This window comes from Hippoglossus hippoglossus, unplaced genomic scaffold (genome assembly GCF_009819705.1).
Source record: "Hippoglossus hippoglossus isolate fHipHip1 unplaced genomic scaffold, fHipHip1.pri scaffold_94_arrow_ctg1, whole genome shotgun sequence".
Taxonomy (NCBI): Eukaryota; Metazoa; Chordata; class Actinopteri; order Pleuronectiformes; family Pleuronectidae; genus Hippoglossus; species Hippoglossus hippoglossus.
Window position 1 is genome coordinate 1 of NW_022986845.1, and position 15,715 is coordinate 15,715.

Sequence of the window (15,715 nt, forward strand, 5' to 3'; positions counted from 1 at the left end):
TTTTCATGCTCTAATGTTCAGAAAACTCATCTCTGTCCTCAGACTGTCCATCGCTGCAGCTCCTCTTTTCAGCCTCTGTCTCAAACACTTGCTTTTAGCTCCTGTCTCTTTAAGGCTGTCCTCCTGCTGCTCTGATTGGTCAGCTGGTCCACTTTTTACATGCAGAAAAAACCTTCATGACACACTAGAAGAACGAAACACTGAAAAAAACATCAAATGTTTCCCAGAGATTCATTCAGACATATTTATAGGACTGATATTTATGATTGTGTGTGAATTTGTGAACATCCAAATAAAAACAAGATCTAAATGTGGTTTCATGAGGAGGTGGGATTTATTTCAGCCACTGTACAATAACAAACAGTAAATAACCTGAAACTACCGAAACTAATAAGAAGCTGAGAATCAATATTTATAGAAAATCCTCCGACTGAAGAGAACTGATGCAGAATATAAGAGACTGATGAGTCTCTGTGTTTAGATGATAAAGAAAAGTAAAGATAACAGTAGAGATGTGTTCATATGGTTCTTCTGTTTAAACAGCTTTAGTTCAGTGACATTAACCAGAGTCAGGGATTCAAAGTGTTTATAATATGGACCCTGCTCACGTCCTCCTGTGTCTTAGACTAATTCATGCTTGTTAATAACAGTGAGTGTGGAGCTGAGAGTCTGAGTCGTCATCACAAAACTCTGGCCTCGGAGAAACAACTGTTATCTTCACTTCACCAGAGGAAGGTCACTTGTCAGTAAAACACAATCGTGGTTATTTTATGTTTCAAAGAAATGACAGATGGTGTCGATTTTTCAGTTTGAGACAAATTTCCCTCCTGAATTCTCCGTCGTCGTCCTCCAGCTTTTTGTTCCTTCACTCTGTCTCTTGAACATCTGTGTTCTGGGTTTTCTTTCTTGTGTAACTGCAGAGTATTTATATCAGGGCATTAGTAGAATTACCACATAGCACCCCCCCCCCCCAACAGCAATGTAGCAGACAGCTGCAGTAACAGGTGTGACGACAATGTTGTGACCTGACACTGGGTCCTGATAGTGAGGAAGACAATGAGTGTGTGTGTCTGTGTGTGTTCCTGTACTTAAATCTTTGTCACCTACAGAGTGAAGACATTTTGGCCGGTCCTCACTTCTTCAAAGGGCTGTTTGAGGGTTCTAGGGTCTAGGTTTTAGGGTTAGAGTTAGGTTTAAGTTAGAGTTAGGTTTAAGTTAGGGTTAGGTTTAAGTTAGAGTTAGGTTTAAGTTAGAGTTAGGTTTAAGTTAGAGTTAGGTTTAAGTTAGAGTTAGGTTTAAGTTAGGGTTAGGTTTAAGTTAGAGTTAGGTTTAAGTTAGAGTTAGGTTTAAGTTAGAGTTAGGTTTAAGTTAGAGATGGTTTAAGTTAGAGTTAGGTTTAAGTTAAAGTTAGGTTTAAGTTAAAGTTAGGTTTAAGTTAGGGTTAGGTTTAATAAGTCAGAGCAGGGATTTCTTTTCTCTGAGCGCCGACGAGGTGGAACTGTTACTGACAGGAAGTGTTAGAAACAGGAAGTGTTACTGACAGGAAGTGTTAGCGACGCTTTGTGTTCACTGCTGGTAGTCGAGTCATGTGACTGATGAGAACCAATCAGGAAGAGAACGTGTCATCGTTTACTAAAGTCTACGTTTCTGTTCGGACTCAAACACAAACCCAGAGTTTTCTAACTGAAACCAGAACAGTTCACACAAGTCTTTTAAAACTCCAGTGAAGTGTGGACCTATTAATGTGGATGAATAAACTGTTTTGCAGCAGAAACATCAAACCTACTGAAACATCAATTTATTGTCAAATTAGCAACCAAGCTAAGCTAACAAGTCTTCGTTCACAATCAGCTGTGGCTACGTCACCACTGAGCCGCTACTCCTCCAGGTTCTGGATTCTTCTTCTCAGGGTTTAAAGATGATACCAGGTCTAAAATAAAAAGATTAATTTCCATCACAACCAATAACAATGAGACGGTTTCAGACGGCGCTGGATTTTATTTCAGTGTCAATCTCAGCATATATTTGCAATATTTAAAAGGCTCATATCAAGTCAGTAAGAGGAAGACAAATGGGCTTTGTCATGAAATGACTTTCCTTGAAATGATGAGATGAATGAATGATCTGTAATCGGCTGCACCTGTTGAATCTGATTCACTCACTGAAGAGGAGACGGAGAGTGTGCACGTTACTGAAAATCTAATCTCACATTTAACAGAATGGACAAGAAGTCATTGTGAACCCAAGACCTCGTTCTCCTGGTTTTACAACATGTCTCCAGTTCTTATGATCACAGACCCACAGTATTTCAAATCAGTATTTTATCAGACTACAGCTGGTTTTCATGAATTCATGAGATTTATTTCAAATTGACCATCGTGAAATGATTCATGATCCACTGACAATGACAATTACCTCCTGATGCTCCAGAGTCTGTGCAGTTGTGATCGTGGAGCTGTGATATCCAGGTCACGACAATCGACTACATGTGCTCGACCAATCAGGAGTCAGACAGAAACATTTATTTAACGTCTACTTTGATTTTTTAGTTTGGTCCATGTCCCATCTGCTAACATGGAGGAGGAGGGTTTATGACATATACTGCTGCATCACTTTTCTGGCTGTGCTGTCGTCTATCTTTATTTACAGTGTGTGGTCCACAGTGTGGTCCAACAGAAAATTAACATTTCAGTGGACAATATGTTTCAATCTAAATTTATTGACAAAATGTATTTTGAAAAATACATTTACTTCCCTTTCCTGTAATTCACAAAGCAGACAACGCTTAATTTTGTCACGTAGTCATAGCCTGAAGCTTGTACTGTGAATATAGTGGGAAATAAAATCGGCTGTAGTTCATCCATGTTGGTTTTAAATTTAGGAACATTCATAATTTGGAATTTCCCAGGGAGGATTTTATCTCTGATGCTGCAGCATCTAAAACATTATGTTCATGTTCACGTTGATGTTCATTATGTCACATGAATGTCAGAGGAGCACACACGCTACCGACTTCAGGTGAACACAAAGTGACACAGAGAGAGACAAACCAAAACCACAAAACCACCGAGCTCATCAGCTGTGGGAGCGGCTGGAATCTGAGCCACGTCTGAGGGAAGCTGTCAGAACCTTGGCCCGCGGCCCGGGACACTGCCATGTGCTCAACAATGTGACGAGGCCTCCTCAGATGTTTCACCACGTGAAACACATGAGGTGTACTCTGCTGCAAAAACTTATTTTCATTATGTTCAAAATACACATGTTCACACATCTGCTTCAGTGTGTGTTCATCTGGTTGTGGATTGTATTTCCTGTGTATCTCTCATTAGCATTGCATTGGTAGCTAAATATAAAGTGCAAACGTTTGTTATGAAATCTTCAAACTTCACTTTCTTTAACCCAGTAACATCTTTTCTGAGGGAAATCTCTGTTAGACACCAGGATTATTCATTTAGACTCTGCAGGCGACACAGTGCGGTGGCTAGAGACCGTCCCAGTCAGAGGGCAGCGTGGTTCAGGTCCTCCTGCTGCGTCCACATGTTCTCCTTGTGTCTCCTCCAGCTTCCTCCCACAGTCAACACGTACGTGAACCGGAGACTCTAAGCTGCTCTCAGACCTGAACTCTGGAGATCCTCTGTATTTTCTCTGGAGGGTGAATGTGTGAATGCAAATGTCATCACTCTGGATTATCTGCAGACTTTCTCCACCTGACCTCCATTCTGGTATTTCTAACTGACGTCCTGTCCAGATGGAACTCCGCCTCTCGCCCAATGAGATCGGCTGCAGCAGAGATAAACTCAGCATCTCCTTTTCCAGCAGGAGCCTGAGAAAATGAGGAGGTTATTACGATATCAGTGTGAATACATCTGTTAAATATGAAGTTTCCATGTCACCAGATCAACCTCAGGTCTTCACACACCTTCCTGCTCTTCTTCCTCTGCGGCCATGTTGGCGTGGAGCCTGCTGCAGCTGAGAGGAGACGAAGCTCCAGAGAGATTCACGTGCCTCAAGCTAAACCACTAATCTTCCATTTGTATTCATGCTGGACGGAGCTGATCGATACAGGGGATCCCTTCCTGCTTCCCCTCCGCTGAGTTACCTCCGCAGTGATTCGTCAGGGGAGAGGACGCAGTGGAAAACTTTTTGACGGACAAAGTTCATCGACACAAAACACCTTCTTCCCTCTTTTTCTTTCCTCTTTCTTTCAGAGGGACTCGTCTGTGTCTGACGACGTCACCAGGAGGTCCAGAGCTCTGTCGTGTCACGCCGTCCTCCTGCGGTTCAGATAAGAGGAGTTTTTCTGGAGGATTTAACGTGTGCAATACTAATCCCTGCTTCATTCATTGGTATTCATGCTGGTCCCAGCTAATCAACATGGGGTCTCCCTTTATCCTCAGTCTTTCACTCCCTAATTTGTTTTCTTCTCCTCCTTCCTGGACCTCAGTGAGTCACCGGGGAGCGCTCGCTCTCTGTTTACCTTCATTTCTCACCCTCTTTCTCTCCTCAGTGAAATGATGGGTCATGATCCAGTTAAAAGGACTCCTGCAGTCTTTCCTGGCCATTATACTGTGTGTGTGTGTGTGTGTGTGTGTGTGTGTGTGTGTGTGTGTGTGTGTGTGTGTGTGTGTGTGTGTGTGTGTGTGTCTGTGTGTGTGTGTGAGATACAGACATATAGCCGAAAGCCGCAGGGGGAAAGACAGACCAATTAGATTGGAGCTGCCAGTGTGGGAGGAGCTTGAAAAGAGAGGTGTGTACTGTGTGAAGAATCGGAGCACATTCCTCAGCCTTAGCACAAAAGCCTGAAGGTCCATTAATCTGACTCTGTCACTGTGATTGGAGCTGCGGCTTAGTGTTTACCACACACACACACACACACACACACACACACACACACACACACACACACACACACACACACACACACACACGAGATAATGAACTAATTAAACGTGAAGAAACAAGTTTCACGTGTTTCACATATAACGTGCACCTGACGTGCACCTCTATAGAAATGTGACCACAGACCTCAACATCTGTGATGGGTTTGCCCAGTAGCTATATGTGCACAGACTCTTCATCATCTCCAGCATTGATGAGCTGGTTTGACTGGTGCTTTACAGTCTGTGCCCATATAGCTGCTGGCTGCACTGAGACTGGCACTGAAGAGGTTCAAGAGAAAGTTCTATCCTCTCCTCTGTGACACCCCCCACCCCCCATCTCTCTCCCCTCCCCTCCCCAGTTCCCAGGCATTCCTAGTGGCCTCAGAAACCTAATATACCTCTTTTGGTGCGTCCGCAGATTCACAGTGTGGCCTTTCCGTCGTGCCAGCTGCTTTCCTCTCTTCAGCCAGATGGAATGTTAAGCCCCACTTGTGGCGACGCTTTGTTCGCTGTCATGCAAAGCAAACAAAAGGCAAAGTGGCTTTTCATTGTGTTAGGTTTTCCAATACCCCCAAATCCCTCTCGCCCACTCTTCCTCTGCTCCCACAAAAGAAACATGCATGGCTGCAAAGTGTGTGTGTTTGTGTGTGTGTGTGTGTGTGTGTGTGTGTGTGTGTGTGTGTGTGTGTGTGTGTGTGTGTGTGTGTGTGTGTGTGAGTCACGACAGCAGTAGAGGTTACATGCATGAGCCTGCACGAATGTTGCGCGTGTGTGCATGGGACTGCCAGTTTGTTTTTTCTTCATGCACGCAGACACACACACACACACACACACACACACACTGGTAAACATGCAGAAGTGGGTCAAACACACACACACACACACACACACACACACACACACACACACACACACACACACACACACACACACACACTCCTGTGGGGTTTTCCTGGCAGATGAACGTCTCTGGTCTCTCGGCCGTCCACTCCCTCTGTGTGATTGATCTTTTATTAGTAACCACTGTGTTGGCATCAAACACTCGTTCCTCCTTTAAGCGATTTACTCTCTGAAGTCATGAACCTCTTCATCAAACAAGACGACAGACTTTATTCATCAATCTGCTTGTCTTCCCTCAGAGAATCAAGTTTTCACTTTTCTCAGTCCTGTCAATAAATTAGAATTTTCTCACAAGTTAAGGGTCGACCATATTTTCCACCTTGTGAGAGTTTCGTACTCGTTCTATTTACACATACATGCACTGGAATAAGTTCAACTTACAAACCAAAGGTCAACTGCTGCCTCAAGGGAAATCTTTGTTTCAAACATACACTCTTTAATTGATTACGCTTGCTGTTTTAAAGGGCCCATACTTTACACCTTTCTGGGACCTATTGTGAGGTATTGGTTCCCTAAGATGATGTATCAGTGGTTTAAAGTGGACAAACTGCTGCAGTGTGTATTTCCACTTCCTGTCTCCTGCCTCTGGAGCTGCAGACCTGCCTCCTGAGCCCCTCCTCTGATTGGCTGACTGCACTTTGAGTGACACGCGACCAGGCCTATCACCGGTCTCATTCTGGTGCGTTCCCTCTGGTAAACACAGCTGAAAGTCACGTGATGTTTGCAGCTATAGAAAACCAGCCACATATTCACAGTCGTTACAACCGGATGTTTCTGAACGGAAAGTTACACCGTCCTCATGTCTGTTCAAGTCTTAGCAGGACAGTCAGTGTAGGAGTAACGTCCCGAGTTACAGTACGGAGTTTCACTATGGAGTTTCAGTCCAGAGTAACGAGTAACGTAGACTTTACTCCGTACTGAGCACAGCGACACGGCAGAAGAAATAAAGCGTAACCGCTGGTCTCTAACAGTCACGTTCTCAGGAGGACACATTCTCTTCCTACATCCCTCCACTCCGTGTTAGCCCCCCCCAGACTGCTAGGACCTTGGGTGTGACACTCGACAGTCAACTCTCCCTCTCATTACTGTAACAACACGTTCCTGTAGATTCATGCTGCACAACACCAGGGGGATACGTCCCCTTCTCACTCAGAGGGCGGCGCAGGTTCTGGTCCAGGCTCTGGTCCAGACTCTGGACCAGAGCCTGGACCAGAACCATTTTCATGGTTCATCTCAGGCCTATAGACTACTGCCCCCCCCTCCTGGCAGGTCTACCTGCTGCTGCCATCCGACCTCTGCAGCTCATCCAGGAAGCAGCAGCTCCACTGGTCTTTAACCTGAGTTCACTCACACCACTCCGCTCCCTTCACTGGTTACCAGTGGCTGCATCCGTTTCAAGTCTCTAGTACTTGGTACCGTGCTGTGACCGGATCAGGTCCAGTCTACATCCAGGACATGGTCAAACCTCAGACCCAGTCCGTCCACGTCGCTCTGCATCGACCAATCAGCTGCTCCCTCACTGCGAGGGGCAGCTGTCACTCAACAACATCAGGACTGTTTCCTGTCCTGACTCCTAAACGGTGGAACCAGCTCCACATGGACATGAGGACAGGAAGTCCTCACATCTTCCTCCAGACTGAAGACAGTTAGTTTATTTGCTCATCATGTGGGTTCACATCTGTTTGCTGTGTCTCACAATCCGACAAGAACAAGAACGAGCTGTCGACAGATTCACTTCTTGTGTTTGCTCTTGTGTCGTGTGTTTTCACAGGCGACGCCCTGAAAGTCGCTCTGAAGCATCATCTTCTTCTTCAACTTCTTCATCAGTACAAAGTGTTGTTGTTCTCATTCAATCCTCTCAACAAACTCACTGTACTGGAACATGTGAGAGCAGCTGCCCTCTGACCTCTGACCTTACAGCTGATAGCTCTTCACATTTTAATTCTTACTTTAAGTTAATAAAAAACAATGCAAGTCTCCTCATTACTAACAATGAGATATTTTCTTATTTTGTGGTATTTCTTATATTTTTTGAAATGTCACGATTGTTTCTGAGAATACTTTCACTTTATGAAACCACATTTAAATTCACTAACTGTTTACACCAAATCACAGACTCATAAATATCAGTGCTCTAAATATGTCGATATTTATACGATTGTCTAAATCAAGATCCATGAATTCTTCTCTGAGAAATCAACTAAAATGTTGTAAATGTGTACAATCTTAAATTCTTCCTCCTTCCATCAAGTCTCCAAACTTCTCAGTTTCAGCGTCTCTCAAACTCTGAAGTCATGTGTGTAGCTGAGGTGAGAGTTTGACAATGAAAACATACTAATGTGGATGCAACAGACAAACATAACCTCCTTACAGAGCTAATCAACTTTATGTTTGCAGCAGCACAACATGCGGCTCAAAGGGCTGTACAAGAAAAATGTTTTTAAAACACTTTAAAGCACAACAAGTTAATTTCTTCATCATATATTCAAATTCAAGATTTCTTGTTATTATATTTTTTATTTTATTGTCAATTGAGGTTCAGCTGCTCATTTGAACATCCTGTAAAATCGAAATGAGACAGAGATTCAAAGTCAGAGCAGGCGGTAAAAGGTTTTAGATATGGCGGCAGCTGAGGACACGACCTCGCTGGTATTCATCCCGTTTGCTCTCGTTGGGAAAACTTCAGTAGCTCTGCTGGTATTTTGTGGCACAATATCAGGAGTTTCACTTGACTGCTCTGCTTATTAATCCAGAACGGGCACGTTGACTGTCAGCGTGACCTAATTATTCGTCAGGGGAATAATCTGTAATCAATACCAGTAAGTGACTCTCTCCTACATTCCACACGTGTCCTCAGAATGAAGGATGATCTCCTGGCTCTTCTGAGGCCATGTGTCTGCAGCGCAGCTCCTTTGTTTGTTGTGACACGCCTCTCGATAATTAGTGCCCATGAAGTCTTGATAGCAGCGTTTAAAACTGGAGTCGGTCCAATTCACACACACGCAGGTCGACTCTGAATCATAAACCTGTGGCACGACTTCTCTACCAAATAAGAAAAGTCCCAGTTATTGTTGCCACCTACTGGATGATGTTGGAACACCTGGAGCGATATCAAGAGCTCGTCCTCATGGAAGAGGATGACAGCCACGTGGTTATAGATATAGATATTTGCTTTTTGGAAATCTCAAATGTTCTGAGATTAAATTCAATTCAACAGTTCTAGAAAGATTTTCCCATGTTCCTCTTCTGGTTTATCAGTCACACCTGATTCTTCTCACTGATCAACACTCGCCTCAGTGTCAAAACTCCCATTCACACCTGGTGATCAGATTATAATCTCATCTGATTGGCCAAAGCCCCTGTGGTCCGGACCCAGCGAGGATGTGACGTGAGCTGGACTCGGATCAGATCTCAGTGTGGACACAGCAGGTGTGAAAGAGATCAGGTTCACATCTGGACACGAGACGGGTTTCACAGTGTGAACGGAGTCAGAGTGAGACCAGTTCAAACACGGTGTGAATGTTGAATCATGTTTTGCAGCCACAGCATCATTTTTGATAAAAGGTGTCAGAGTAAAATACAATTTTAAAACATATTTTAATGGGAAAGAATTTAGAGGAGGACACAGACGGGACAGGTTCCTCATTAAAGCACCTGCCAATAAATGTGACTCACTCTTACTGGAGCCCAGTAAAAGACGATATTTAGCAGCAGCAATCAGACTGATCATTAACCGGGGAAAACCCGCAACACACACACACACACACACACACACACACACACACACACACACACACACACACACACACACACACAAATGATATGTGATTTGTGATTCAGTTGTATTATTTAATACTTTACGGATGTTAATTGTCACAGGTTATTATTTGGATTTTCTGTCCGTCCCTCTGTCGTCCACTTGGAAACTACAGTCACAGTTTTTGTCTTTGTCCCACTAATCGTGAGCAGTTAGTTCCATCAGTGCAAAAAGACCCATCGCTGCATGAGCAGTTCTTTTCGGTTGGTTTACTAGTGACAGCGCGGCTGACAGGTATGAGGAAACAAACACACGTGTTCATAGACACCGGTGTGGAAGACACGCCCACACACAGAGACGCAGCGTCACTGTTTCCTGGTCACAAGCGTATAAATTGTGGCGTCTGCAGTCAGAGAGTCAGTCAGCTCAGACAACAAGACACTGAGAGGAAGAAGAAGAAGAAGAAGAAGAAGAAGAAGAAGAAGAAGAAGAAGCAGAAGAAGAAGAAGAAGAAGAAGCAGAAGAAGAAGAAGCAGAAGAAGAAGCAGAAGAAGAAGAAGAAGAAGCAGAAGAAGAAGCTCATCCTGAAACACATCATGTGGACCGTGGTTGTGTTGTTCGTCCTTGCGACAGGTGAGAACATTGACCTGTGGGTTGTAGAGTAGTTGTGTGTGATCATTGAACGTGATCATGATGGTGAAGATATTTATTATGAATCTGTTTGACTCCATCTTGTCTGCAGCTGGATGCTGGGCACAGTATTATGAAAACGAAGAAGGAGGCCTGTTGGCTCGTTTCTGTAGCGATAAAGAAGCTGTGTCTCAGATCAAAAGGTAAATGGAAGCAGTATAAAGGACATTCTGCACAGAAACTCTAACTATAATCTTCTGTCTGTGACTGATCATCCATCAACTGGGTTTATTTCACAGCACCTACGTTGGCAGCGATCGCATTTGGAACATTGAGTGCAAACCTTTCATAGCTCTGAACACAGACTGCTCCTGGTCCGGCTTCATCAGTTTGAATGAGAAGGAACTCAACTTCAACTGCAAGGCCAATCACGTGATCACCGGCGTCTACAGCATTTACAGCCCTGAACAGCAGGACAGAGAGTGGGTAGCTCGTTGAAATGATGTGTTTTACCTCATGATTCATCACATTGTTTTTCTGCTTGTAATCGTTTTAATGACTGAAACAGAAACTCTGTTTGTGAGTCATTTCACAAAGTCTCTCGTTACAGTCTTTTGTTTTAGAATATTGGTGAATAGCTGTTTATTTGATCTGTTTTTGTTCTAGATGGAACTTCCTCTGCTGCTCTGTGGATAAACTGATCACATTTGAGTGCCGGGAAAGTCCGAAGCTCAACTACTACAACGAAGACTTTAATTGGCTTGTCCCCGGAGACAACTACCTGACAGGCGCCCGCACCCACAACAACAACAACAACGGGTCAGTACATTTAATGCTCGTGACAGTTTACATGTGAAGTTAAAATGTCTGCTCAGGATTTATTATTTATACATAATGTAATGATTTCTTTGAATTGACAGAGATCATCGCTGGAGTTACAACTACTGCAGAGCAATATTACTAGGTGAATATTTCATCACACTCTTTTTATGTAAAATATAACTCGTGCGTGTATGTGCGTTACTGGATTATAGAATAATGTAATTTATAAGTTTAACCTGGACTTTTCTCCTTTAGATACCCAGGCAGTCAGTTCACAAATCCTCGCTGCAAACAGTCCGATCGCAAACCTTCTGACACAAGGAGACGTTGCTGTCCCGGCAACGAGGAGCGCTAGAGTCTGCGACAACTGCAGATGGACCAAGTCAAATGATCTGGTTCAAGTGCCGTACATCCTAAGTGATTCCTTCAGCAGCTCCAACAAGGCCACCATTCAAAATGCCATCAACGGCCTCCACCTGAGCACCTGCGTTCGCTTTGTTCCTCTTAATGGCCACAACAACTACGTCAGCATCGTGAAGCAAGAAGGATGTTGGTCATATGTGGGAAGAACCGGAGGGTCTCAACAATTATCTCTGGGAGATGGCTGCCTCAGTGACGGCATCATTCAGCATGAGCTCCTCCACGTCCTCGGCTTCTGGCACGAGCAAAGTAGAACCGACAGGGACCTTTACGTCCAGATCCACAAAGACAACGTCCAGGACAATCAACTACAAAACTTCGACAAACTGGACACATACAACCTGAATGTTCCATACGACTACTCCTCTGTCATGCATTACGGCCCGACGGACTTCTCAAAGAACGGACTGAACACCATCTCCGCCTTGTTATCCACAGCAAATATGGGCCAGAGGATCGGCATGTCCGAAAATGACATTCTGAAAATCAACAAGCTTTACAGCTGCAGTAAGTACACAAATAATTTCTTTATTTCAGTTTAACACGTCTTTAACATGTTCTTTACTGCTGAGTGTTTTCAGTGTAACTCAGCCTGTGACTGAACTTGTTGTTACAGCTGATTACCTCCATAAGAAAGGAGAATGGGACAACGAGGTGGGAGAAACTTTGAGTCGCCAGTGTCCTTCTGGTCAAGCTGTGTCCAGCATCACAAGGTGAGCAGCGCTAACATCAAACTCCTGTGATTAATAATCATAGACTGTATTATTAATAAGTTCGTAGACCCTGGGTCTGAAAAGTGAAGCCAATGTGGATGTTTCTGATAGCTGTGTTCTCTATCATGACCAGCAGGGGGCGACTCCTCTGGTGGTTTCTATAGACGTCTATAGAAAGTGACTTCTCACTTTATAACGTCAGGAAACATTCAGGAGTTTCTGTCTCAGTCTCTAGTTTCAAGTCTTCTTCAAACAGCTGATGTTCATTTAGTGAATTATGATCATTTAGAGTCAAACAGACCATAAAGCACCGGGGGGGGGGGGGTACCACAGTGTGATTGACAGCTGGTACCGTCCAATGGGTGCAGGTGTCAGGTGTAGGTGGGCGTGCCCTCGAGCTCTCAGTCAGGCTCCACCCCCCGCTCCTCCAAATATGGTTACTTCTGGTTTAAAAAAACCAAGATGGACAAAATGTCAAACTGAGGCTTCATTGAGTGACGTCATAGTGGATTGACACTAACGATCTACTATTTAATCAAAACGTATAAATGTTGACATATTCATCGATAGTTTTAGTTATACTGTACAAAATCAGGTGATCAAAATTGTGTGTTTTTCTCACTATAGTTTCCACAACAACAACATAAACGATCGACTGTGGGGGATCACGTGCAAAGCTTTCGAGGAAACCAAGGCCTGTTTCTGGTCAGATTTCGTGAACGATTTCCGGACACCAATAAACTTCAAATGTGCAGACAACAAAGTGATTTCTGGGGTCTACAGTTCGTACAGCAGTTCACTCACAGACAGAAAGTGAGTTCCGGTTTAAGGTTCCTTTGTTTTTATGTGCAGGTGCAGTGAAACAGTTCATTGGGAACTTAGCTAAAAAGTAAATTCATAACTCAAAAGAGCATTTACCTCCGTTAATGTCGGATGTAACTCTTTGTCTGTGTGTTGCAGGTGGAAGTTTCTGTGCTGCAGTGCACCTGACGTTTCCTTGTTCAACTGCCAAGATGAACCAGTGACCAACTACTGGGACGAATACTTCCACTGGAAAGTGGCCAGCAACAATTACCTCACAGGAGTGACGAGCTCGTTTGACACTCAGACACAGTACGAACATTTGTCTCCGCCTCCTTTAAATCACAGCCATTTATGTTGTTACCCTCAGGAAACTGACTGGTTTGTTGGTTTCTCATCGACAGGGATCGGCGATGGAGTTTCTCTTACTGTCAGAGGAAAGTTCAGTGAAGCTGCTTCTCAAGCTGCATCTCCGATCAGCATGACACCACCTGCAGGTCTTTCTGAGAAGTGCACGAACACAAAGGTCCCTGAGATATTTAGTCTAGCACAAGCTTTACCAGCTTTATATCATGAAGGACTTTGTCAAATTGTTTCTATTGTTTTATCAGTTTTCTGTTGAAATAGAGATTCTTATCAACTTCCATCTGCGAGCTGTAGTGAGAAATCTGAAAGACTCTGTTGCACTTTATTAAAGCAGCAGCTTTGTAAGCATCACTGGTTGGGTTATAATGGGCTGCATTTATCAAGATCAGAAGTGCTGATGTAAGATCATTAAGAAAGTGCCTGCAGCCGTCTCCTCTCATAATGACCCGAGCACACAGACCGGTCTCCGTCCTGCTGCACAGAACCCCCCCGTCACTGTGGAGGTGGTGTTTGAGTGCAGCGGCTCGGGGACCCTGGTTTTCCTCTGGAGGTGTGTCGGCGTCGGGCGGTGGCGTGCTGAGCGGCTGGCGGATGGTTGTTGTCTTCCTCCTCTCTCTCCTGGTGTATTCTTGGATTGTGAACTGAAATACTTGCATCGTCTTGTTTTGCAATGAACTGCTGATCTAGATTAGATCATGGGCTCGTTCCTCGTTCAGGTGGAACGTTCTTTAACGATGAAAGATTTTATAAATGAACCTGACCTGGTTGTGTGCTGTTTATCATTCAGCTGTGGGTTTATAATGAAATGTTCATATCTGATTCCTGTGCAGCAATTCATGTGCATATTGTACATTTTGGGACAAAAACTGTAATTGTTTCATGTGTGTTTTATTTCTTGAAATAAAGTCAACATAAATAACAACATCTGAGTTTTATGCTTGGTCTTTTGCTGAATAAACACATCTTACATTTCAGTATTTATTGAACAAACAACCATAATGTCTGAGAATCCAAGACACAACAGCCAGAACCAACTGTGAATCCTGCACCAACAGGACGAGGTGGTGAATGTCACACGGTCTGTTTATAAAAATGGACGTAGACTCCGGGTCCAGAAAGAGACGCTAATGCTTTAGTGCCCGAGACCTGTATTCTCTGTAGTGACCAGCAGAGGGCGACTCTCTTTCCAGAAACAGTGACTCCTACTGGTTTCACAGGGACTTTCTCTAAAGTTGCTCTAATGAACAAACTTCTCCCAGATTCATCTCTAGGTTTTATCTTATCCTGTTAACTATCTCAGCATCGGGAGGATGTGCAGGTCCTACTCAGATGTTCATGGTTGCTTGATCATTCTGTACTTTTGGTTTAGGATCAAATATCTGCAGAACAATGTCCTTCCTATCAGCCTCAGTGGCGCTCATGCAAATGTTTAGTGCAGATTAGTAAATGTCATCGTTCTGAGTTCAACCGAACACAAACAACTTGGTTTAAAGAGCACAACTGCTTCTTCTTTAATTAGGCACTAAGTTATGTAACAGACAGTCGCTGTCATTCTGCACCGCTGCTGTTTTTAATACAGAGCGGCTGACTCAGGTTGAGTTCTCACATTCTGCCCCTCCGGATAACTCCAGGAGAGAATCCAGAGGTCAGCTCCGACAGCATCTCAGTGTCACAGCAGAGAAATACAATGACAATAGAACCACACAGCTCCCACAGGGAAGCAGGATTCCTGAGAGTCTCTCTGTGGAGAATGAAGAGGGGAGGAAAGAAGGAAGAGAAAGAATCGATCAAAGAGGGGGGTAATGAAGCTTGTCCAATCCAGAGGAGCCACACAAGAAAACAGGGAAACGCTGAACGTGCTGAGAGAGAGAGGGGGATGAGTTATGATGAAGGAAGAGAGAAACAGATTGAGGCAGCAGGTGGATGGTGTTTCTTTTTTAAAATCAACAACTCTCTCTCTCTCTCTCTTTCTCTCTCTCTCTCTCCCTCTCTCTCTCTCTCTCTCTCTATCTCTCTCCCTCTCTCTCTCCCTCTCTCTCTCTCCCTCTCTGTCTCTCTCTCTCTATCTCTCTCCCTCTCTCTCTCTCTCTCTCTCTATCTCTCTCTCTCTATCTCTCTCCCTCTCTCTCTCTCTCTCTCTCTCTCTCTCTCTCTCTATCTCCCTCTCTCTCCCTCTCTCTCTCCCTCTCTCTCTCTCTCTCTCTCTCCCTCTCTCTCTCTCCCTCTCCCTCCCTCTCCCTCTCCCTCCCTCTCTCTCCCTCTCTCTCTCTCTCTCCCCCCCCCCCCCCCTCTCTCTCTCTCTCTCTCTCTCTCTCTCGTGGCCCTCAATGGGAACAGTGGTAGCGGTGGTCCCACTGGTCTCCTCCAGCCGGCCCCTCCCTCAGCTCATTAAACCTCCAGCAGATCTCCACTCACCTGCTTGGTAC

General features: G+C 44.3%; 1 protein-coding gene across 1 annotated transcript; it reads left to right on the forward strand.

Moving 5' to 3' along the window:
* Positions 1–10,048: 10,048 nt before the first annotated feature.
* On the forward strand, positions 10,049–13,712 carry LOC117759067. Its single transcript, XM_034581053.1, has 10 exons — positions 10,049–10,170; positions 10,280–10,370; positions 10,467–10,649; positions 10,834–10,986; positions 11,088–11,131; positions 11,245–11,916; positions 12,026–12,122; positions 12,750–12,935; positions 13,083–13,235; positions 13,328–13,712. The coding sequence occupies exons 1-10, from the start codon at positions 10,134–10,136 to the stop codon at positions 13,371–13,373; spliced, it is 1,662 nt and encodes a 553-aa protein (XP_034436944.1). The 5' UTR covers positions 10,049–10,133; the 3' UTR covers positions 13,374–13,712.
* The last annotated feature ends 2,003 nt before the right edge of the window (positions 13,713–15,715 follow it).

Coding starts and splice junctions, on each gene's coding strand:
- LOC117759067 (XM_034581053.1), top strand. CDS start 10,134: ATGTGGACCGTGGTTGTGTTGTTCGTCCTTGCGACAG. Junction 10,371..10,466: donor GCTGTGTCTCAGATCAAAAG/GTAAATGGAAGC, acceptor TTTATTTCACAG/CACCTACGTTGGCAGCGATC. Junction 10,987..11,087: donor CACAACAACAACAACAACGG/GTCAGTACATTT, acceptor TTGAATTGACAG/AGATCATCGCTGGAGTTACA.